Source organism: Hibiscus syriacus, unplaced genomic scaffold (assembly GCF_006381635.1).
Source record: "Hibiscus syriacus cultivar Baekdansim isolate YM2019G1 unplaced genomic scaffold, ASM638163v2 tig00110294_pilon, whole genome shotgun sequence".
Taxonomy (NCBI): Eukaryota; Viridiplantae; Streptophyta; class Magnoliopsida; order Malvales; family Malvaceae; genus Hibiscus; species Hibiscus syriacus.
The window spans coordinates 4737-22945 of NW_024062666.1; the positions used below are offsets into that span (position 1 = coordinate 4737).

Below are 18209 nucleotides of genomic sequence, written 5' to 3' on the forward strand. Positions count from 1 at the left end.
TAAGTTGGCATTGCTAAGATGTAGACACTCATTTTTTTCTAAGTTTAAAAAAATATTTATTTATTTATGATTATTATTAATATATTTTATTAATTTTTTTTCAGGTCCATGTTCAACTCCACTATCTCCATTATTCTAGCAAACAACCCACTCAACCCAACAACTTCCCTTTCCATCGTGCAGCCCACTACCCCCAATAATTCAAACCAAATCTCATTTCTTCTTCCTATATATATTATTTATAAAATGTCAAGGGGGGGGGTTTGGCAGAAAAGGGAGGATATTTACCTGGCTTATCCGAAATTGGAGAGAAGAAAAAAAGAAGGGCTCTCATCGCCTGGAATCCACTTCCCTCTCCATCTTCTCCTCTTCGTTTTTTTCCAGTTTGGCCAAACCATCAGCGCATCCATTTCTATCTTTTAGAATATGCTTTATTTCGTTTCACCCCAATCTTTCTCTCATAAAAGTTTGCAATCGTCTAAAATAAGTTCTGATTGGGGTTTTCTGTCTCTTCCTCTTGCAACATATCGATGACTTCCCGTGGATCCACTTCAACAATCAACCACCCGCTCTAGCGCGTCCCGAGATCCTATTAGAAGCACCATTCGTATTCAGCGTAACGTTGGCGGAGGCGAAGAAGCAGATGAAGCTGGTCAATGTGGAATCACTTAAGACAAAGCTAGAGACAGAAGGCAAAGAGGTGATCAGCTATTCGGAGTTACTCAAGGCCTGCGAGAGCGTGGACGTTACCAAAAATCTGGATGAGGCCATCAGTTTTGCACGCGTTCTCTACGAGGCTGGCGTCGTGCTTCTTTTCCACGACAAGGTTTATCTTCATCCGGACAATGGTAGCTTGAATGCAGCAGAACTTTCATACGGTCAAGAGCTCATGTTGAGTGGCATGAACCTCAAGACAAGTCATCCGATGTAACTTCTCTCTTATGTCTTACACTTTATTTGCACTTTTAGTCTGGTTTGGAATTTTATGGTTCCTTAAAAGGAATGTTGACAGGTTCCATCTAAGCCAATGAAGTGAATGGTAGTCATGATAGCAGATTTTTGTAGTTGCATGCATGTGGTAGACTTTTTTCATTCAATTGGCATAATGTCACATGATAAGTTTTTCGAGTAAGTTGAATGATGCATTGATATACTGGTAAACATTCTTTCATTATTTATCTCTAGATGGAAATTTTATGGACTTGTGTCTATTCTTTATATCACATGTCATCAAGCATGATTCAGCTGGCGTTATCGATTTTGAGTGTTTATTTACTGGTAGTTTATCATCATTATGTAATAACTATGGGTTCATTTCTTTCACTTGGAGATATCTTCTTTTCAAGTTCATTTTTTTTGTCAGTATCTTGTTTCGAGATTAAGTGTCATTTAGTCTAGATTTTTAATGAAAAATACTAACTTAGCAATGAACTTTCTCAATATTATACCTGGGAGAGGAAGCTTGAACTACTCCATTAAACCCGCAGACTTTATTTCTCTGCACATGCCTCTAACCCCTGCTACTAATAAATCCTCAATGAGGACATTTGCTAAGATGAAGAAGGTTCGATTTTCCAATATGGATCCCAAAAGGGTCCGCTTTATGGCTAAGGAAATCATCATTTTACAGAGGCTTGACCATCCTAATGTTGTGAAGCTTTTGTGTATAGTCACTTCAAGGATGTTGAGCAGCTTGTATCTTGTCTTCGAGTACAAGGACCATGATCCTGCGAGGCTTGCAGCAACTCCTGCCATCAAGTTCACCGAGCAACATATAAATGTCACATGCAACAAATGTTTTGTGGCCTTAACACTGTCACCCCCACTTTATTCATTTTTTATTATTTTCCCTTTAATTTATTTAATATTATATTTATTATTTCAAATCTAACATTTTTACTTTTTAGGGATATTTTCAATCGATCAAAGGTAATTATTCGAATTGAATATTTAAATTTCAATTTAAATTTTAATTTTTGCAATTAAGACAATCGATAAATTAATTGGTACCGAAAGGGCGGTTCAAGGGTGCTAATCCTTCCTTGACCGTAACCGACTCCCGAACCCGCTACGTTTATGGTAAAACGCAGATCAGGTAAGATGGTGTCCGGCCCACCTAAATTCATTTTAAAATGGCCGGTGGCGACTCTAACCCATTTAATTTAAGTCGAAGCCCAATTCCGGGTTCAACCGAAAGACGGTTCCGACAGTTAAGAACCACTCTTGTGACTGCCAGTAGTTCACACAAGACAGAATAAGGGGAAAATCTCTGTTTGATTAATTCAAAATTCATATGGAGAGACAATATAGCAGCTCCGGCAATATTCCAGCATATTTCCTTCAATTTTGTTAATTGTACAAGTAGTATAGTAGCGCAAAAACTTGCCCATTTGGGCTTATGTATTGATGTTCCTAGTGTTTTTGATTTAGACTTTTTGTGCGATATGTTGTGAAATTCGGGTTAATTTCCACCAATAACAGATTCACCTTGAAAACTATTATCTAGGTGACTAGTGTGAAAACGATTGTACTAAAAATCACCCCAAGGTAGATTCCCAGGAAAGAGGAGGGGTCACAATGGTCCCTCTTAAAACCCACTTTCCTTAGACAGAACTACCAAGACAAGTAATTTTAATAGGACAATAATTGACAACAACTATACCCGACAATAGCTATTAAATAGACATAAAAGAGAACACCAAAATATTTCACTAATAGAGGAAATATTACAAAGAGAGAAAGAATACAAATAGCCTTTAAAATAGAAGAAGGCTTATATTTGTGGGATGATCAACTAAGGAGGAGAAGGGCTTTATTTATAACAAAAGAATTTCCCCTCCTCCTTATACACAACCAATGTGGGACTTTTGCCAAAAACCAACAAATCTCCACCTTGGCAAATTCCACACACATCTCTAAAAAAAACAAACTTTTAATTTGTAACAATATTGACCAAATCTAAACAATGTTTAAACTTGACCGCAGTTACCACTTTTGTCAACATATCAGCAGGATTCTCAGTGGTCCGAATCTTCTGGATTATGACTCCACCTTCTTCTAGAATCTCTCGTACAAAGTGATATCGAACATCGATGTGCTTCGTCCTTGCATGGTAAACCTGGTTCTTTGCTAAATGAATAGCACTCTGACTGTCACAGTGCACTTTGATGTGCTTTTGTTCCATTCCCAATTCACCAAGCAACCCTTGAAGCCAAATTGCCTCCTTCACAGCCTCTGTAACTGCCATATACTCTGCCTCTGTAGTAGACAAAGCCACTGTTGACTGTAAGGTGGACTTCCAACTGACTGGTGCCTTTGCAAATGTAAACACATAACCAGTAGTTGATCGACGCTTGTCCAAATCACCTGCATAGTCTGAATCACAATACCCAACTACACACTGACCATCTTGTTTGTCCTGCTGAAAGACCAAACCAACATCTACGGTGTTCAGAATATACCGCAGAATCCATTTCACAGCTTGCCAATGCTCCTTTCCAGGATCATGCATATACCTGCTCACAACCCCAATTGCCTGTGAAATATCGGGTCTCGTACACACCATTGCATACATCAAGCTACCAACAGCACTTGCATACGGAACCTTTGACATGTATTCCCGTTCTGCATCATCCTTAGGTGACATGGATGCACCGAGCTTGAAATGAGGAGCAAGAGGTGTACTAACTGGTTTGACATCTCATTTATGCCAAAACGTTTTAGTACCTTCCTCAGATATTCTTTCTGAGACAAACAAAGCCTCCCTAATTTCTTATCCCTTGATATCTCCATGCCTAGAATCTTCTTCGCTTCACCAAGATCCTTCATCTCAAACTCCCTGTTCAATTGAGTCTTTAGTTTCGCAATTTCTGTCTGACTCCTGGAAGCTATCAGCATATCATCAACATAAAGAAGAAGATATATATAGGATCCGTCTTCTAGCTCGCGTAAATACACACAATGATCATATTTGCTTCTTGTGTACTTCTGCCCTATCATAAACTTGTCAAATCGCTTGTACCACTGCCTTGGAGATTGCTTCAATCCGTACAACGATTTTTCTAATTTGCACACCATCTCTTCTTTTTCAGCAACTTTGAATCCATCTGGCTGAGTCATGTAGATTTCCTCATCCAAGTCTCCATGTAAAAATGCAGTTTTACATCCATCTGAACTAGTTCCAAATCCAACTGCGCTACCAAAGCCAACAAAATTCTGATGGAGGAATGTTTTACAACTGGAGAAAATACTTCATTATAATCAACTCCCTCCGTTTGAGCGTAGCCTTTAGCCACCAATCTTGCTTTGTAGCGGATGTTATTCTTGTCAGGAAATCCATCTTTCTTGCATATACCCACTTGCACCCAATTGCCTTCTTTCCCTTCGGAAGACTAGCTAGTTTCCACGTCTGATTCTTTTGAAGGGATTGCATTTCTTCATTCATGGCAATCCTCCACTTTTTATGTTCTGAACTTTGAACTGCTTCATTAAAAGTGGCAGGAACGTCATCAATTGCAATTGGTGATGCAAAGAGACCATATCAGCATAACGAGCAGGTTGTCTAATGGTCCTCTTTCCCTTTCTGAGTGCAATTGATTCATGTTGCTGTGGAGGTTCTTGGGTCTGAACCTCTTCTTCATCTGACTCTTCTTCTACCATAGGAGAGTCAACATCATTTTCTTTACTGGTTGGGACAAATTTGCTTCCTTCAAACTCCACCTTTTTGGGAGTTCCATCTGTCTGCTCCAATTTTTCTGAAGTCACCTTTATCAACATGGTAGATTCATCAAAGGTAACATCCCTGCTGAAGATTATTTTCTTTGTTTCTGGACACCAAAGACGATAGCCTTTCACACCAGAGGTGATCCCCATAAAAATCGCCTTATTTGCTCTTGGATCCAGCTTTGACTCCTTAACATGGTAGTATGCAGTGGAACCAAACACATGTAAGGAATCATAATCTGTAGCAGGTACTCCAAACCATTTCTCTAATGGTGTTTTACCACCAATAGCAGTCGATGGTAAGCGGTTGACAAGGTGACAAGCATAGACCAAAGCCTCAGCCCAAAATTCTTTGCCTAACCCAGCATTAGACAACATACACCGAACCTTCTCCACTAATGTCCGGTTCATACGCTCTGCCACTCCATTCTGTTGTGGTGTACCTCTGACAGTGAAGTGCCTAACAATACCTTCCTCTTCACAGACTTTCAGAAATGGATCATTTTTGTACTCTCCACCATTGTCTGTACGGAGACGTTTGATTTTTCTGCCTGTTTGAGTCTCCATCATCTTTTTCCATTTAAGGAAAAATCCTAGCACCTCATCCTTTGTCTTCATTGGATACACCCAAACTCTCCGGGAAAAATCATCAACAAGGTGACATAATAGTGTGTTCCTCCCAATGAAGTTGTCTTGGAAGGCCCCCATACATCTGAATGAACATAATCCAAAATACCTTTAGTATCATGGATTGCTGTTCCAAATTTCACCCTCGTCTTCTTCCCTTTGATGCAATGCTCACAAAAAGCTAATTTGCAAGTCCGAGCACCCTTCATAATCCTTGATCTATCAGTAATTTCAAGGATTTTCACCAACATGCCCCAAGCGCATATGCCATAACCTGGTTGCTTCTGACTCCTGTTCATCAGTAGAAGCTGCCACTGCTGCTGTCCCAACAATTGTACTACCCAGAAAGTAATACACATTGTTTCTTTTTCGGATTCCCTTCATTATCACCAGTGCACCAGAGATAATCCTCATAATCCCATCTTTTGCCCTCACTTCTAAACCTTTTGACTCTAAGGTTCCCACAGAGATGAGATTTCTCATTAAATCTGGTACATAATGGACACCTGTTAAGGTTCTGATAGATCCATCCTGATTCCTCAAGCGAATTGAACCAATCCCAAGTGTGTCAGAGGGGAATTATTTGCTGTGTAGACAATTCCACCTTTTAGTTCTTTAAAATCAAAGAACCATTCTCTATTGGGGTCATATGGTGGCTACAAGCTGAATCTAACAGCCATGAACTGGAACAGCTGGTTGATGGCGTAGCAGCGAATGCGAAATCTGAATCTCCATCATCATACTCGACCACATTTGATTCTGAGACAGCCTTCCCCCTTTCAGGTTTGCCTTTATTCTTTAGCCTGGGACATTCTTTCTTCCAGTGCCCTTTTTCTCGACAAAAGGCACATTCATCTTTGCTCAATCTGGACTTTGACTTCGATCTCCCTCTGCTTCCTTTATTCTGACTCTTGGAACGGCCTCTAACAACAAGAGCTTCTGCTTCGACACTTGTGTTTTCTTGTTTGTCTTTCTTTCTCAATTCATAACTATACAAGGCAGCAGTTACTTCACTGAGAGACACATCAACCTTCCCATGAAGTAGAGTAGTTTCAAGATACTCAAACTCATCAGGAAGTGATCCCATCAACATGAGAGCCAGATCTTCGTCTTCAAAAGTCACGTCCATATTCATCAGATCAGTCACCAGCTGATTAAAGCTAGTAATGTGATCATTCATAGTGGTACCTGGTACATAGTTGAAGCGGAACAGTCTCTTTTTCATGTAGAGTTTGTTCTGACCGCTTTTCTTCAAAAATTTCTCCTCCAGTGCCTTCCACAATTTACTTGCAGAAGTTTCCTTAGAAAATGCATACTTCTGCTCTCTAGAAAGACACGATCGAATAGTACCACATGCCATTCTATTGATCCTCTTCCATTCTTTCTCCTCAACATCATCTGGTTTCTCTCCTTCAATAGCAATGTCTAGACCCTGCTGAAATAGGGCATCTAGAACCTCGCTTTGCCACATGCCGAAATGACCGGTGCCATCAAAAATCTCCACTGCAAATCTAACATTTGTCACAGCATTTCTTGCCAAAATTGAAGATGAAGAAGCGTCTGCCATTTCTGCTACAAATTCTATTTAATAGCTGCCAATGCAGAATGTCAATTATCCCAAGGAAATTTTTCTGATGTGGAAGATCAGCCTAAGCCGCAACCACAGAGCATACTAAAATAAACCAAGAGCGCTGATACCAATTGTTGTGAAATTCGGGTTAATTTCCACCAATAACAGATTCACCTTGAAAACTATTATCTAGGTGACTAGTGTGAAAACGATTGTACTAAAAATCACCCCAAGGTAGATTCCCAGGAAAGAGGAGGGGTCACAATGGTCCCTCTTAAAACCCACTTTCCTTAGACAGAACTACCAAGACAAGTAATTTTAATAGGACAATAATTGACAACAACTATACCCGACAATAGCTATTAAATAGACATAAAAGAGAACACCAAAATATTTCACTAATAGAGGAAATATTACAAAGAGAGAAAGAATACAAATAGCCTTTAAAATAGAAGAAGGCTTATATTTGTGGGATGATCAACTAAGGAGGAGAAGGGCTTTATTTATAACAAAAGAATTTCCCCTCCTCCTTATACACAACCAATGTGGGACTTTTGCCAAAAACCAACACGATATTCATGAGAATGTTTTGAATGATGCTATGCTTTGTTAATTAATAAAATAGTATGATTATTAAAAAAAATTAAATCAATATTGAGACATGATGGAAGCTCGAAGTGGAAGCCAGGAATATGTCATTTTTGGAAGAGAAGAAATGAGATTGAAATGTTTTGGAAGCTTTGAAAAGCTTAATTGCTTTGATTATCTACGACTGTAATTTGAACTTGCAATGCAGGATGTCGGAGGCACCATTCAGACCTAGGGAAATTCTTCTCGAGAAGCAGAAATATTTTCAAAGCATCTACAAGCACACTTACCTGAAAGGACCTCACGATAAGATCACATCAGTTGCCATTCCTGCTGCTTTGGCCGCAACTTCCTTGTACTTCATTGTGAGTTTTGTTTCTACTTGTACACGTGCCTTTCAATGGAGGACCTATATGCTCATGTTGTGCTTGTTATATTTCAGGGACAAGGGGTCTATAATATGTCTCATGGGATTGGTAAGAAAGAATGAGGTTTTCTGGACTTTGTATGGTCTTTATATAATGAAATTGCTTGTTTAATTGCTCTAATAATGGCTTGGTTTGCACATTTCATTGTTGCCAGTGGAAATATTAAAGCTACCCTTGACGGGTTATTTTCAATTTGGTTTAATTCTTTTGATTACTGTATCATCTGATTTCTGTGTTTATTCCCTGTTAAATTTGAATAATCTCACTACAGAATCATAAAAATCCTCAGGGTCCTTTGAGTTGGATCAATTTTTCTGGATCTTGTGGGTCCTTTTACTCACGGGTTGTTCATAAATGACTCGGATCAAGTTTGGGTTGGATTAAACATTTGATTGTTCATGCTTGATCGGGCTATGTTCTTTGATTTTAAATATAAAAAATATTTTGTATGAATATTTTTAAATCAATTTTTTAAAAGTAAATTATTGATTAAGCTGAATCTGATTAGGGTCTAGAAGATTATTGTATTATATGTTCGACTCGGTTCAGGTTGGATGAATACATTCGTTGGATATTTTTCTCACTATGTAAGCAGAATGGAACATTAGGCATGGTTAGAAGTTGAAGATCCATCCATATAAAAGGGACAAAATTCTACTTTCTCCTACGGTGATGAAACAATATTATTAAAGCGTATGCCATTGTTACGGGTTATGTTTTTTGTGCAACTGATTTAAATAGTGTCAACTATAGGTTTAATACCTAAACTATTACATTCGTTCTATTTTGGTATCGAATTTTAATTTTTTTTCTTTCAAAATCATATTTAACATTTAGTTTAAATCTCATTTTTGTATATCGTCGTTAAAAAAATTTAACGGTGATATTGATATGTCGTCATAAGATAATGTTACGTTATCATTGAACAAAAATAAAAATATCACATCAATAATTATGTTATTTTTTAACTGTGGGTACTAGAGTGGAATCTAAACTAAACATTAGGTATAATTGTAAAAAAAATTGAATATCAAAGCGAAATAAAAATAATAGTTTAAGTATAGGAAGTTTACTCATTTAAATATTGAATTTGGTGAAATCTTAAGAGGGATCCAATGCAAGAGGACCGAATTTACCCTTTTTTTTATATTAATCTAATAACACAAGTGACCTAATTCAAATAAGTTAATTTAAATAATCAAATAAATATAAGAAATTATACAAATATGAGATAAATACACAATATAAAGTAACATGAGATTAATTAAAATATTATAAATTTAAAATAACACTAAAACAATATAAATATGTCAATTTATATATAATAAATCATTAATATTTAAAAGTGAATAGAAATTCATAACACTTTAAACACAACAAATACCAAAAAGATAGTACAATCATATATGCATTATTCATAAATAGCGTCAAAAATAATAATTTCTCAAACACACGACGGATAATCAGAACTAAAAATTAAAGCACAATACCTATCAAGTATTTTTCACCTAGTTAATAATATAAGAATTGCTAATCTCTATGTCGATATCGGGAGGAAACCCTAACACGGGAATCATTGAAACTTACAACAACCCGGGCGGACGTCCAACGGAGAAGTCCCTTCCATAGGACAACCGATAATCCTCGAAAGACCGGACTCTCCAATTCTCTTTGAGGACCAGCAGGTAACCAAGAAGGTAATAACAGATGAAGCCATGGACTATACCATGCAACCAGAAGCCTCTGACATGGAAGCAGAAGCAGTTGCGGTAAACAATCAAGGAACAGGACTAGGGCTTAATTCTCCCTCACCAACTAACAGCAAACCAACTTACGCCTCAATGGCGGCAAAGAACACAGTGCAAGACCCAAGGGTAGGATTTGGATACAGGTTTGAATCCGATACGGTGGAAGTACTCGATGAAGATTGTATTATCGATGAAACAGGTGAATTCCCCACAATCAAATTCTCTGACCGAGTTCATGATCAAATCGACAAAAGTACGAGTACCGCATAATAGTCCGATTACTCGGAAGAACAATTGGCTATAAAACGTTATTCGACAGGATCCATGCACTATGGAAACCAAGAGGAGAGATTCAACTTATTGACCTGGAAAATAATTACTATCTGGTGAAGTTCGAAGACGTAAGGGATTACTCGGAGGTCTTAACCGAAAGGTCATGGACGATTTACGGAAATTACCTAACAGTTCAACCCTGGAGCAGATCGTTTTCCACAACGGAGAAACATCCATCACATCAGATTACCTGGCCTCCCTTACCGATACCACTGTCAGGCTCTATTACGACAAATAACAAATATGGTTCCAAGTAATTAAAGTCGATTACAAAACCCAAGTAGGAGAAAGAGGTATGTTCGCAAGGCTAGCGTTCATGGTGGATTTAAACAAACCTCTTAAATCACGAATTGGCATCGACAATTTCATCCGAAGATTAGAATACGAGGGTCTGAACTAAATATGCTTTGCATGTGGTATTTATGGTCACTCCAAAGAAACATGTAACTCCGGAGCACCATCAGAAGCTAACACGACCACCAACTCGAAACAACAAACAGTCACCACCTCTCCAGCAGTTCAAGATTAGGATCCATACGGACCTTGGATGATAGCAACAAACCACCGTGGAAGACCAAGCAATAAAACACCGGCTGTTACAAACAAAGGCAGCGTGGAAGCCTAAACTAACGGGTCCCGGTACGCAATATTAGAGGTTGAGGGAACAACAAACGAGAATGAGGATATGGAAATCGTTGAACACGAAAGAATGTCAACGATCGGGCCAAACAATGCCAAAGAATCAAACACACAACAAACACCCATGCAAAACAACCATCAACCCAGTAGCTCCCATGCAGCACTCCCTAGGACAAACACATAACAAAGTGGAAAAGCAAGTAAGGGTAAAAACATGATGGAGGTTATTCCCTTAGCTCCAGGCAAAGAGTCCGAAATAGTTAACCACAAATCTGCAATCGACAATGGCAATCACACAGCAGTCTCCATAGTTGAGCAAGGTTTTGTAATATCACGCAACAATAGCAAAAACTCATTACCACGCCATAATGGAACCAACAAACTCAATGGAGAAACGCTCCGGAAAGGTCTCAAAGTGCGTAAACCAAACACAAAAAAAGCTCCACCCGCACAACTGCGATACAATTGGCAACTAACCTAGCAGATAACTTGGAAGCTCGTGTTTCTCAAGAAGGAATACAAGAAGAGATGAGACAATGCTGGAAACCAGTGCACAAAACGTGATTCAACCGTTGGAGGAAAGCAATGACCCAGGGGGAACCTAAACGCTGGATACAACCGGTATCGCTATCCATAATGGTAATAGTCAAGGTCCCGAGCACTTAGTCTCGAGCATAATCCATTGATTCTGTTACTATGTCTTTCATCTTCTGGAATTGCCAGGGCGCAGCAAGCCCATCATTCGGCAGAATTTTCAAGTCCTTAATACGTGACAAACGACCGGATGTAGTAGCGTTATTTGAACCGCGGGTTTCCGGAAAGCGAGCAGACAAGATTTATCTCCCAATTCGGCTTCCACCATTCCTTCCCCATTGAAGCACACGGTTTTAGTGGCGGAATATGGCTATTATGGAGATAAGTTGTTGAAGTGGAAATACTACATATTTCAAACCAATTCATGAATAGGAGAATGAAAATGAGTGACATAAACTCCTGGATTCTCTTCATGGCTGTCTACGCTAGCCCTCAAAGTTCAAAAAGAAAGCAGCGCCTATGAGAGCAACTAAATAAACTCGAACCAGGAAACGAGACTCCATGGATCCTAGGAGGTGATTTCAATGCAATTTTAAATGCTGACGAAAGAATGGGAGGTTCAAATCGCACAAATGGGGGCAGTCGACTTTTCAACAATTTTATTAATGACACAGGCCTTTTCGATCTGGGATTCCAAGGCCCGCCATTCACATGGATCCGAGGAACCTTAAAACAGAGAGTAGACCGATGCTTAGCCAATACCAGCTGGATTAGAAGCTACCCGAATTCGCATGTGGAGCACCTAGACCGTATCGGCTCTGACCATCGACCGCTGCTCCAGTAGATGTTCGCTTGAGAGAAACAAAACTTCAACAGACCATTCCGGTTCCTGTCAGCATGGCAAGAGCATCCACAATTCAAAGATTTTCTATCCTCAACGTGGAAAAATCAGTACTCTATGGTAGACAACATTAATTCCTTCAAATCAGTAGCAAGTAAATGGAACTCGGAAACTTTTGGCCATATAGGAAAAAGGAGATTCAAGCTCGGTTTAGGGAAATCGAAAGAGCAACCTTGATATATCAATCATAATTTCTTGAAGAGCTAAAGGAAAAACTTCGCAACGAACTTAATACCGTCCTTGAACAAGAAGAATTAACGTGAAGACAAAAATCATGTTCCTAATGGGCATTACAAGGTGATAGAAATATAAAGTACTACCATGCATCAACGATCACACGTAGACGAACCAATAAAATCGCTGCCCTAAAGAACGAAGATGGGACTTGGTACACCGATCAGGAAGAACTTGCTCTAATGGCCTGAGAATTCTATCGCAAGCTATTCTCTACCTCCGGCACGGACAATCATGCTTTCGAATATAAGAGGCTAGGTAAATTTACTGCCCTCTATTAGGAAGCCAAAACATTAATATGATACCACCGTCCAATGATGAAATAAGAGCTGTCACCAAAAGTTCGTAAAATTTGATTTATTTACACTCAAATTAAAGGCAAACATAATCATTGTTTCGTAAAATATATACCAAGATTTTACGTAAAATTATTTCGGATTTTAATTCTTGACAAGTCTTTCTACTCTTTATTGAAATTTCGTAAATTCAAAAACTATCCCATCTAGCCCCGAACTCGACATTTGAAAATAAAAATGGCATCAATCTCTTCTCGAGGCTTTCTTTTGATCCAACGTTAGAGGTCAAACAATTGACTTCACTTAAAACGTGAATGAATTCAACATCACCAAACACTTTAAAACTCTGATTAAACATGTTAGGATTTTATGATCCAAATTTTGTTTTATTTAATTTAAAATATTTATTGTAAAGATCTTATCGTATATTAAACTCATACATAATATACTTTTTTTATTAGACGTTGATTAAAAGTAGAAAAATCTAATTTTAGTAGAATTTTTATTACACAAGTTTTTTTTAATCAAATAATTATATATAAACAAATACTAAGAATTAAGATTAGAAGTTAGTTGATTAAGCCTCTTCTATTTTTGTTATTTTTTCTCTTTTATCTATGCATTTTTCATATAAAATATCGATGTCTTATTTTATTGTACGATCGTTTTCAATGCCATTATCTCTTACTTAATATAACAAAACTCATTAAAAAAACCTTACAATGTTGATTGTCTATTTCAAACCCCACTACTCTTACCTAGTGGGTGAACCTTGGCCTCCACCTAAAACCCCACTGCACTATAAAATCATATAAAATAAGTAAAACAATATACATTTTATTTCCTAAAAACTATATTTTCACAAAAATAATAAACATTTAAATATTAAATTAAATATTTCGAAATTACTTTTAAAAACAATTAAACTAACCTTAAAACAAAGCAGCAAATTTTAATTTTTGGATACATTCAACTTCAATGTGATATCAGAAAGAAAAAGAAAACCAAATGAATATTATGTTATTTATTATTTTCAAATTGTGTTCTAATTATCTTTTATATTGTATTGTAATATCTCTCCTACTCTATCTTGACTACTAAGGCTTTATCTTCTAACTTGTGTAGGTGACCACTTCATGCCAACTCCACTAAACCAACACAAACATGCCTTTACCAATATACGACCCTTCACCAAATATATGTATACATACATCTAAAATTGCACCAAAATTATTATAATAAATAATTTACATTTTTAAAATTGGGAATAATTATTTCCACATCATTTTATTCATCAAATATATACTTGGATGCGATGAATTTATAAAAATTTATGTATTAGAGATTTATTTTTCTTTGTAATTTAAATATATGTAAAATCGATGCACAAATGAAAAAAATTACAATAATGGAGTTTGACGAGAGATGTTGTATCTCTTGAAAAATTTAAATTCTTATAACTTAAGAATTTATATATATATATATTTTGATAATTCATTTTTACTTTAAAATTTTATAAGTTTATCCTGTAAAATTTTATAAGTTCGCGCCTAATCATGGATTTAAACAACGGTCCGCTATCGAAATAACGATCGTTATATAGTTATTAAGGTGTTATACATTCGAAATAATTATTGCACAATTGTGATAGCCGCAATGGTTTCAGTAACACGCGTTATTGTCACAATCATGATAAACGCAACCGAAAACGCACTATAATTATAGTTTAAATTTTTGTTTGTAATATAAAATCATGTGTTTATCCCTATTAACTGAACTGTGTATGGAATTGCCGTTAATTATGCCAATTTACAAGAAACTAAAATTTTACTGATGTTAATTTAAGTGGGGTGTTTGAAGTAGAGATTGGAAAGAAGATTTGATTTAAAGGTGAAAAAATAAAAGAAAAAAAACTCTCAAACTTGATGATTCTAATAAAGTAAGCAGACAAATGGGTCAAAAAATCATGTTTTTTTAATAATATAATCACTATTATCTTTTGTATTTGGTTGATTTCATAGCTTTAAAGCTAACCAGTCCTGCAGTTATAACCACCGAAAGAGAGCCATTAAGCAAAAGAAAGAAGAAGAGGGAACTGTTGTAAGATGGCATCGACGGGGACGCCAAAGCAGCAGACATGGGAACAACAGCAATCGCAGGTGCAGAAAGTGAAGAGCTCTGGCGTTAACATGATCAACGGAAGTCCAACAGACGATTATAAGGAAGAGGAGATGACGGAATCTGCTTTGGCGTTGTTTCGAGCCAAAGAAGAAGAGATCGAGAGGAAGAAGATGGAGGTTAGGGATAGAGTTCAGGCTTATATGGGCCGTGTCGAGGAAGCCACTCGGCGCTTGGCCGACATCCGAGAAGTAAGTTTAGATCACTGACCTGATCATATTGTTTCACAACATTGACAAATCTAGAAAACGAAAACAACATTTTGATTCACCTAACAAAACACTCAATTTGTAAATAGAACAATTGAAATTCATGAGTTGGCAGGAGCTTGATGCGCTTATAGATCCGATGAGGAAGGAAGTTGCAGTTCTTCGTAAGAAGGTAGACACTGTTAACCGGGAGTTGAAACCACTGGGACAGACATGCCAGAAGAAGGTACGGATTTCATTCCCATTAATGGTTGTATGACTAATTAAGTGATTATCTTAAAGCTTAATCTCATGTGCAGGCACAATAGGGTTGTATATGAATCACTAATAAAAATTAAATTGAACTCACAACTCACAAAATTTTATAGTTACAGTGAGGAGCGAACTTATAAAATTTTAAGATGTGAAAATAGATTATTAATAGAAAATATAAAAAAAATACTTAAATTATATAAAAATTTAAAATTTTCAGGGGATGAAGTTCTAATTAGCCCTGATTTAGTAATAATTTTAAGAGTAAATTACATCTATGACCACTTAAATATTGTTCATTTTCATTTTGATCAATGATTTTTTATTTTTGTCAATCAAAATACTTAACTATATAAATGTCGCAGTCAAACCATCGACCGATAACATTTAATGGAGCAGGTGGCGTGACTGTTAAAAAATTGGTAGGTAAATATTGAGGATCTAATGTTTAATTATACCATATTTTTTAACAGCCACATCACCTCCTCCGTTAAATGTTAACGTCTGGTGGCTCAATTGCAAGACTTAAATAGTTAAGAGATATGATTGACAAATTTTAAAAATCGGTGATCAAAATGAAAATAGACAATAATTAAGTAGTCATAGGTACAATTTACCCTAAATTTAATGAGAGATTAATAACATTAAGCCAATAGTAATAACAATTTATAAGACTAGAGTAATGTGTGAGGAGTTTTTATAATCATCACAGGAAAGAGAGTACAAAGAAGCCCTTGAAACCGTCAATGAGAAGGAGAAGGAGAAAGCACAACTGGTTAGCAAATTAATGGAGGTAAATAATATATATTAGGAGCATTCATTTGCTTCAACATTTACATTTTCTGAGAAACATATGTATGTTCGGTGGTGTTTAGCTGGTGAGTGAAAGCGAGAGGTTGAGGATGAAGAAGCTGGAGGAGCTGAGCAGAAACATCGAAACCCTTCACTAAATTTGTGCTGACCACAACAACATGTGCTTCATCTTTTTCTTTTTTTCTCTTTTTAATTTTCTTCTGATGTCTGATTTACCTTTTAATTGTTTCTTGATCTATGTTCTTCACTGATCCTTCTAATGGGAAAGTAGTCACTGAACAGCTTTCTCGGGCTAAATTTGATGTATGAATATGCTTAGTTTCTCACCCTTGATTGCATACTCAATTAGGGATGGGCATGAGTCAGATTTTTGGTCCACCCGACCCGAGAACAATGACTTCTCCACCCGAAATCCGACCCGACTCGCATAATATATACCCTCCACCCGACCCAACATTTTGAGATAAAACCGAAACTCGACCCGACCCGAAATAAAAAAAATATTATTTTTATTCAATAAAAAAATGATTTCATTGAAAAAAATAATATATAGAGGGGTATTATTATAATTATTCCTAAATATATGGGGCAAACTTATATTTTCCGGGTTTGGTTGGGCCTGATATTTTCACCCTAAACCCGAATTCGACCCAAACACCACCTTTTAAAAACCCGATCCAAACCCAAAATTAAAAAAAATAAAACATACCCGATCAAATCAGATCGGATCATAATCCGACGGCTTCGGGTCCCATGCCCATCCTTGTTCTCAATTGCTCTTATTTTGTGTTACTACCTCTCATTAATCATCCTCAAATTTAAAAAAGAAAAAAGAAAAAGTGAATTATCTCCTGTTCAAAAGTTTTAATTTATTCCATTTATTCACATTCATCCAATAATTTTAAAAAATATAATATTAACTTTTTTATATTGTAACTATATATAAAAGTTATTGGTTTTACATTTTTTTAAAGATTAATAATCTAATAAATTATGATTTTGCAATATATATTTTGTACACATCAAAAAAATGAATACTTAAAATAGAGCTTAATATACGTGCAAGCGCAAAATGAATAAATTTTGAAATAAAATAATCATATTAAAAAGAATATAAATATTATATAAAGTTGTTGAAATGTCTTTAAAATATGATTTCTTTTAAAGGGTTTCAATGAATTATGGTTCTATTTTTTAAAATACGTTATTTAAAAAGTCATCATCAATCTTTATTTAAAGTGTAATCAGATAATCCAAAAGCTTATCATTTTAATCAAATCCGCTTTTAGGAGTAAACTATCAAAATAATAATTTAAATGTCTATTTAATCATAAAATATTTGAGAGTCGACGACGTGTGAAGAAGGATTAACACCCCACAACACTCTACGATATTGAGTCGATTATATTATTGTCTTTGATATTGAGTCGATTATATTATTGTCTTATCAATAAAAAAAGTTATGAGTTCGAATTTAATTTTTAATGATCTATAAGAGTAAATGAATAAAGTCTACTTATTAGCCGTAATTTAAAAATACCTTTAAATATAGTAAACAATAAAGTGCATTAATATTAAAATAATATACATATAATATAAAGAATAAATAAAAGAAATTGAAATGATGGTTACTCAAATAAAAAAATCATAAAACTAAAATTAAGGACCAAAATTAATAGACTAGTTAATATTAGCATAATTCAAAAAATGAAATAAATAATAAAACTATAATTCTGGACCAAATTGAAACAAAAATTAAATTAAAGGTGAAATAAGTAAAATAAATAAATAAAGGGGATATATATATAATAAAATTAAAGGTGGGATAAATTAAAATAAAATGAAAATTAAAAACCATAATTAAAAGAAATAAAAAAATATCAAAACAAAAGGGAAAGGGAAAATGGACTAAATCAAAATGAAATAAAATTAAAATTCTAATCTGAAATAATTAAAAACATTATTAAAAGGAAATGGGGACTAAAATGATTTTTTAGCAAGATAGGAGGGATCGCAGATCCTACACATTAAAGAACACGTGGTTTCTGTGTGGGTCCATGTTGGGTCATCAGGTCAATTAAGTGACTATATAAGTAAAAAACAATTTTAATTTTCTCTAAAAAAAAAATTTAGATTG

The 18209-nt window shown here is 35.7% G+C and overlaps 2 protein-coding genes across 2 annotated transcripts; both read left to right on the top strand.

Annotated features, from left to right (window-relative positions):
- Positions 1-7680: 7680 nt before the first annotated feature.
- On the top strand, positions 7681-8145 carry LOC120116369. Its single transcript, XM_039136879.1, has 2 exons — positions 7681-7872; positions 7950-8145. The coding sequence occupies exons 1-2, from the start codon at positions 7717-7719 to the stop codon at positions 7995-7997; spliced, it is 204 nt and encodes a 67-aa protein (XP_038992810.1). The 5' UTR covers positions 7681-7716; the 3' UTR covers positions 7998-8145.
- A 6519-nt stretch (positions 8146-14664) lies between these two features.
- LOC120116368 (probable DNA double-strand break repair Rad50 ATPase) lies at positions 14665-16263 on the top strand. The gene is made up of 4 exons (XM_039136877.1): positions 14665-14989; positions 15123-15233; positions 15972-16052; positions 16135-16263. Exons 1-4 carry the CDS (start codon positions 14726-14728, stop codon positions 16207-16209), a joined length of 531 nt encoding a protein of 176 aa, XP_038992808.1. The 5' UTR covers positions 14665-14725; the 3' UTR covers positions 16210-16263.
- The last annotated feature ends 1946 nt before the right edge of the window (positions 16264-18209 follow it).

What these genes read in the sequence shown, in the direction of transcription:
- LOC120116369 (XM_039136879.1), top strand. Translation starts at nt 7,717, where the DNA reads ATGTCGGAGGCACCATTCAGACCTAGGGAAATTCTTCTCGAGAAGCAG. An exon ending in CAACTTCCTTGTACTTCATT is followed by an intron (nt 7,873 to 7,949) that starts GTGAGTTTTGTT and finishes GTTATATTTCAG; the next exon opens with GGACAAGGGGTCTATAATAT.
- LOC120116368 (XM_039136877.1), top strand. Translation starts at nt 14,726, where the DNA reads ATGGCATCGACGGGGACGCCAAAGCAGCAGACATGGGAACAACAGCAA. An exon ending in GCTTGGCCGACATCCGAGAA is followed by an intron (nt 14,990 to 15,122) that starts GTAAGTTTAGAT and finishes ATGAGTTGGCAG; the next exon opens with GAGCTTGATGCGCTTATAGA. An exon ending in GACAGACATGCCAGAAGAAG is followed by an intron (nt 15,234 to 15,971) that starts GTACGGATTTCA and finishes TAATCATCACAG; the next exon opens with GAAAGAGAGTACAAAGAAGC.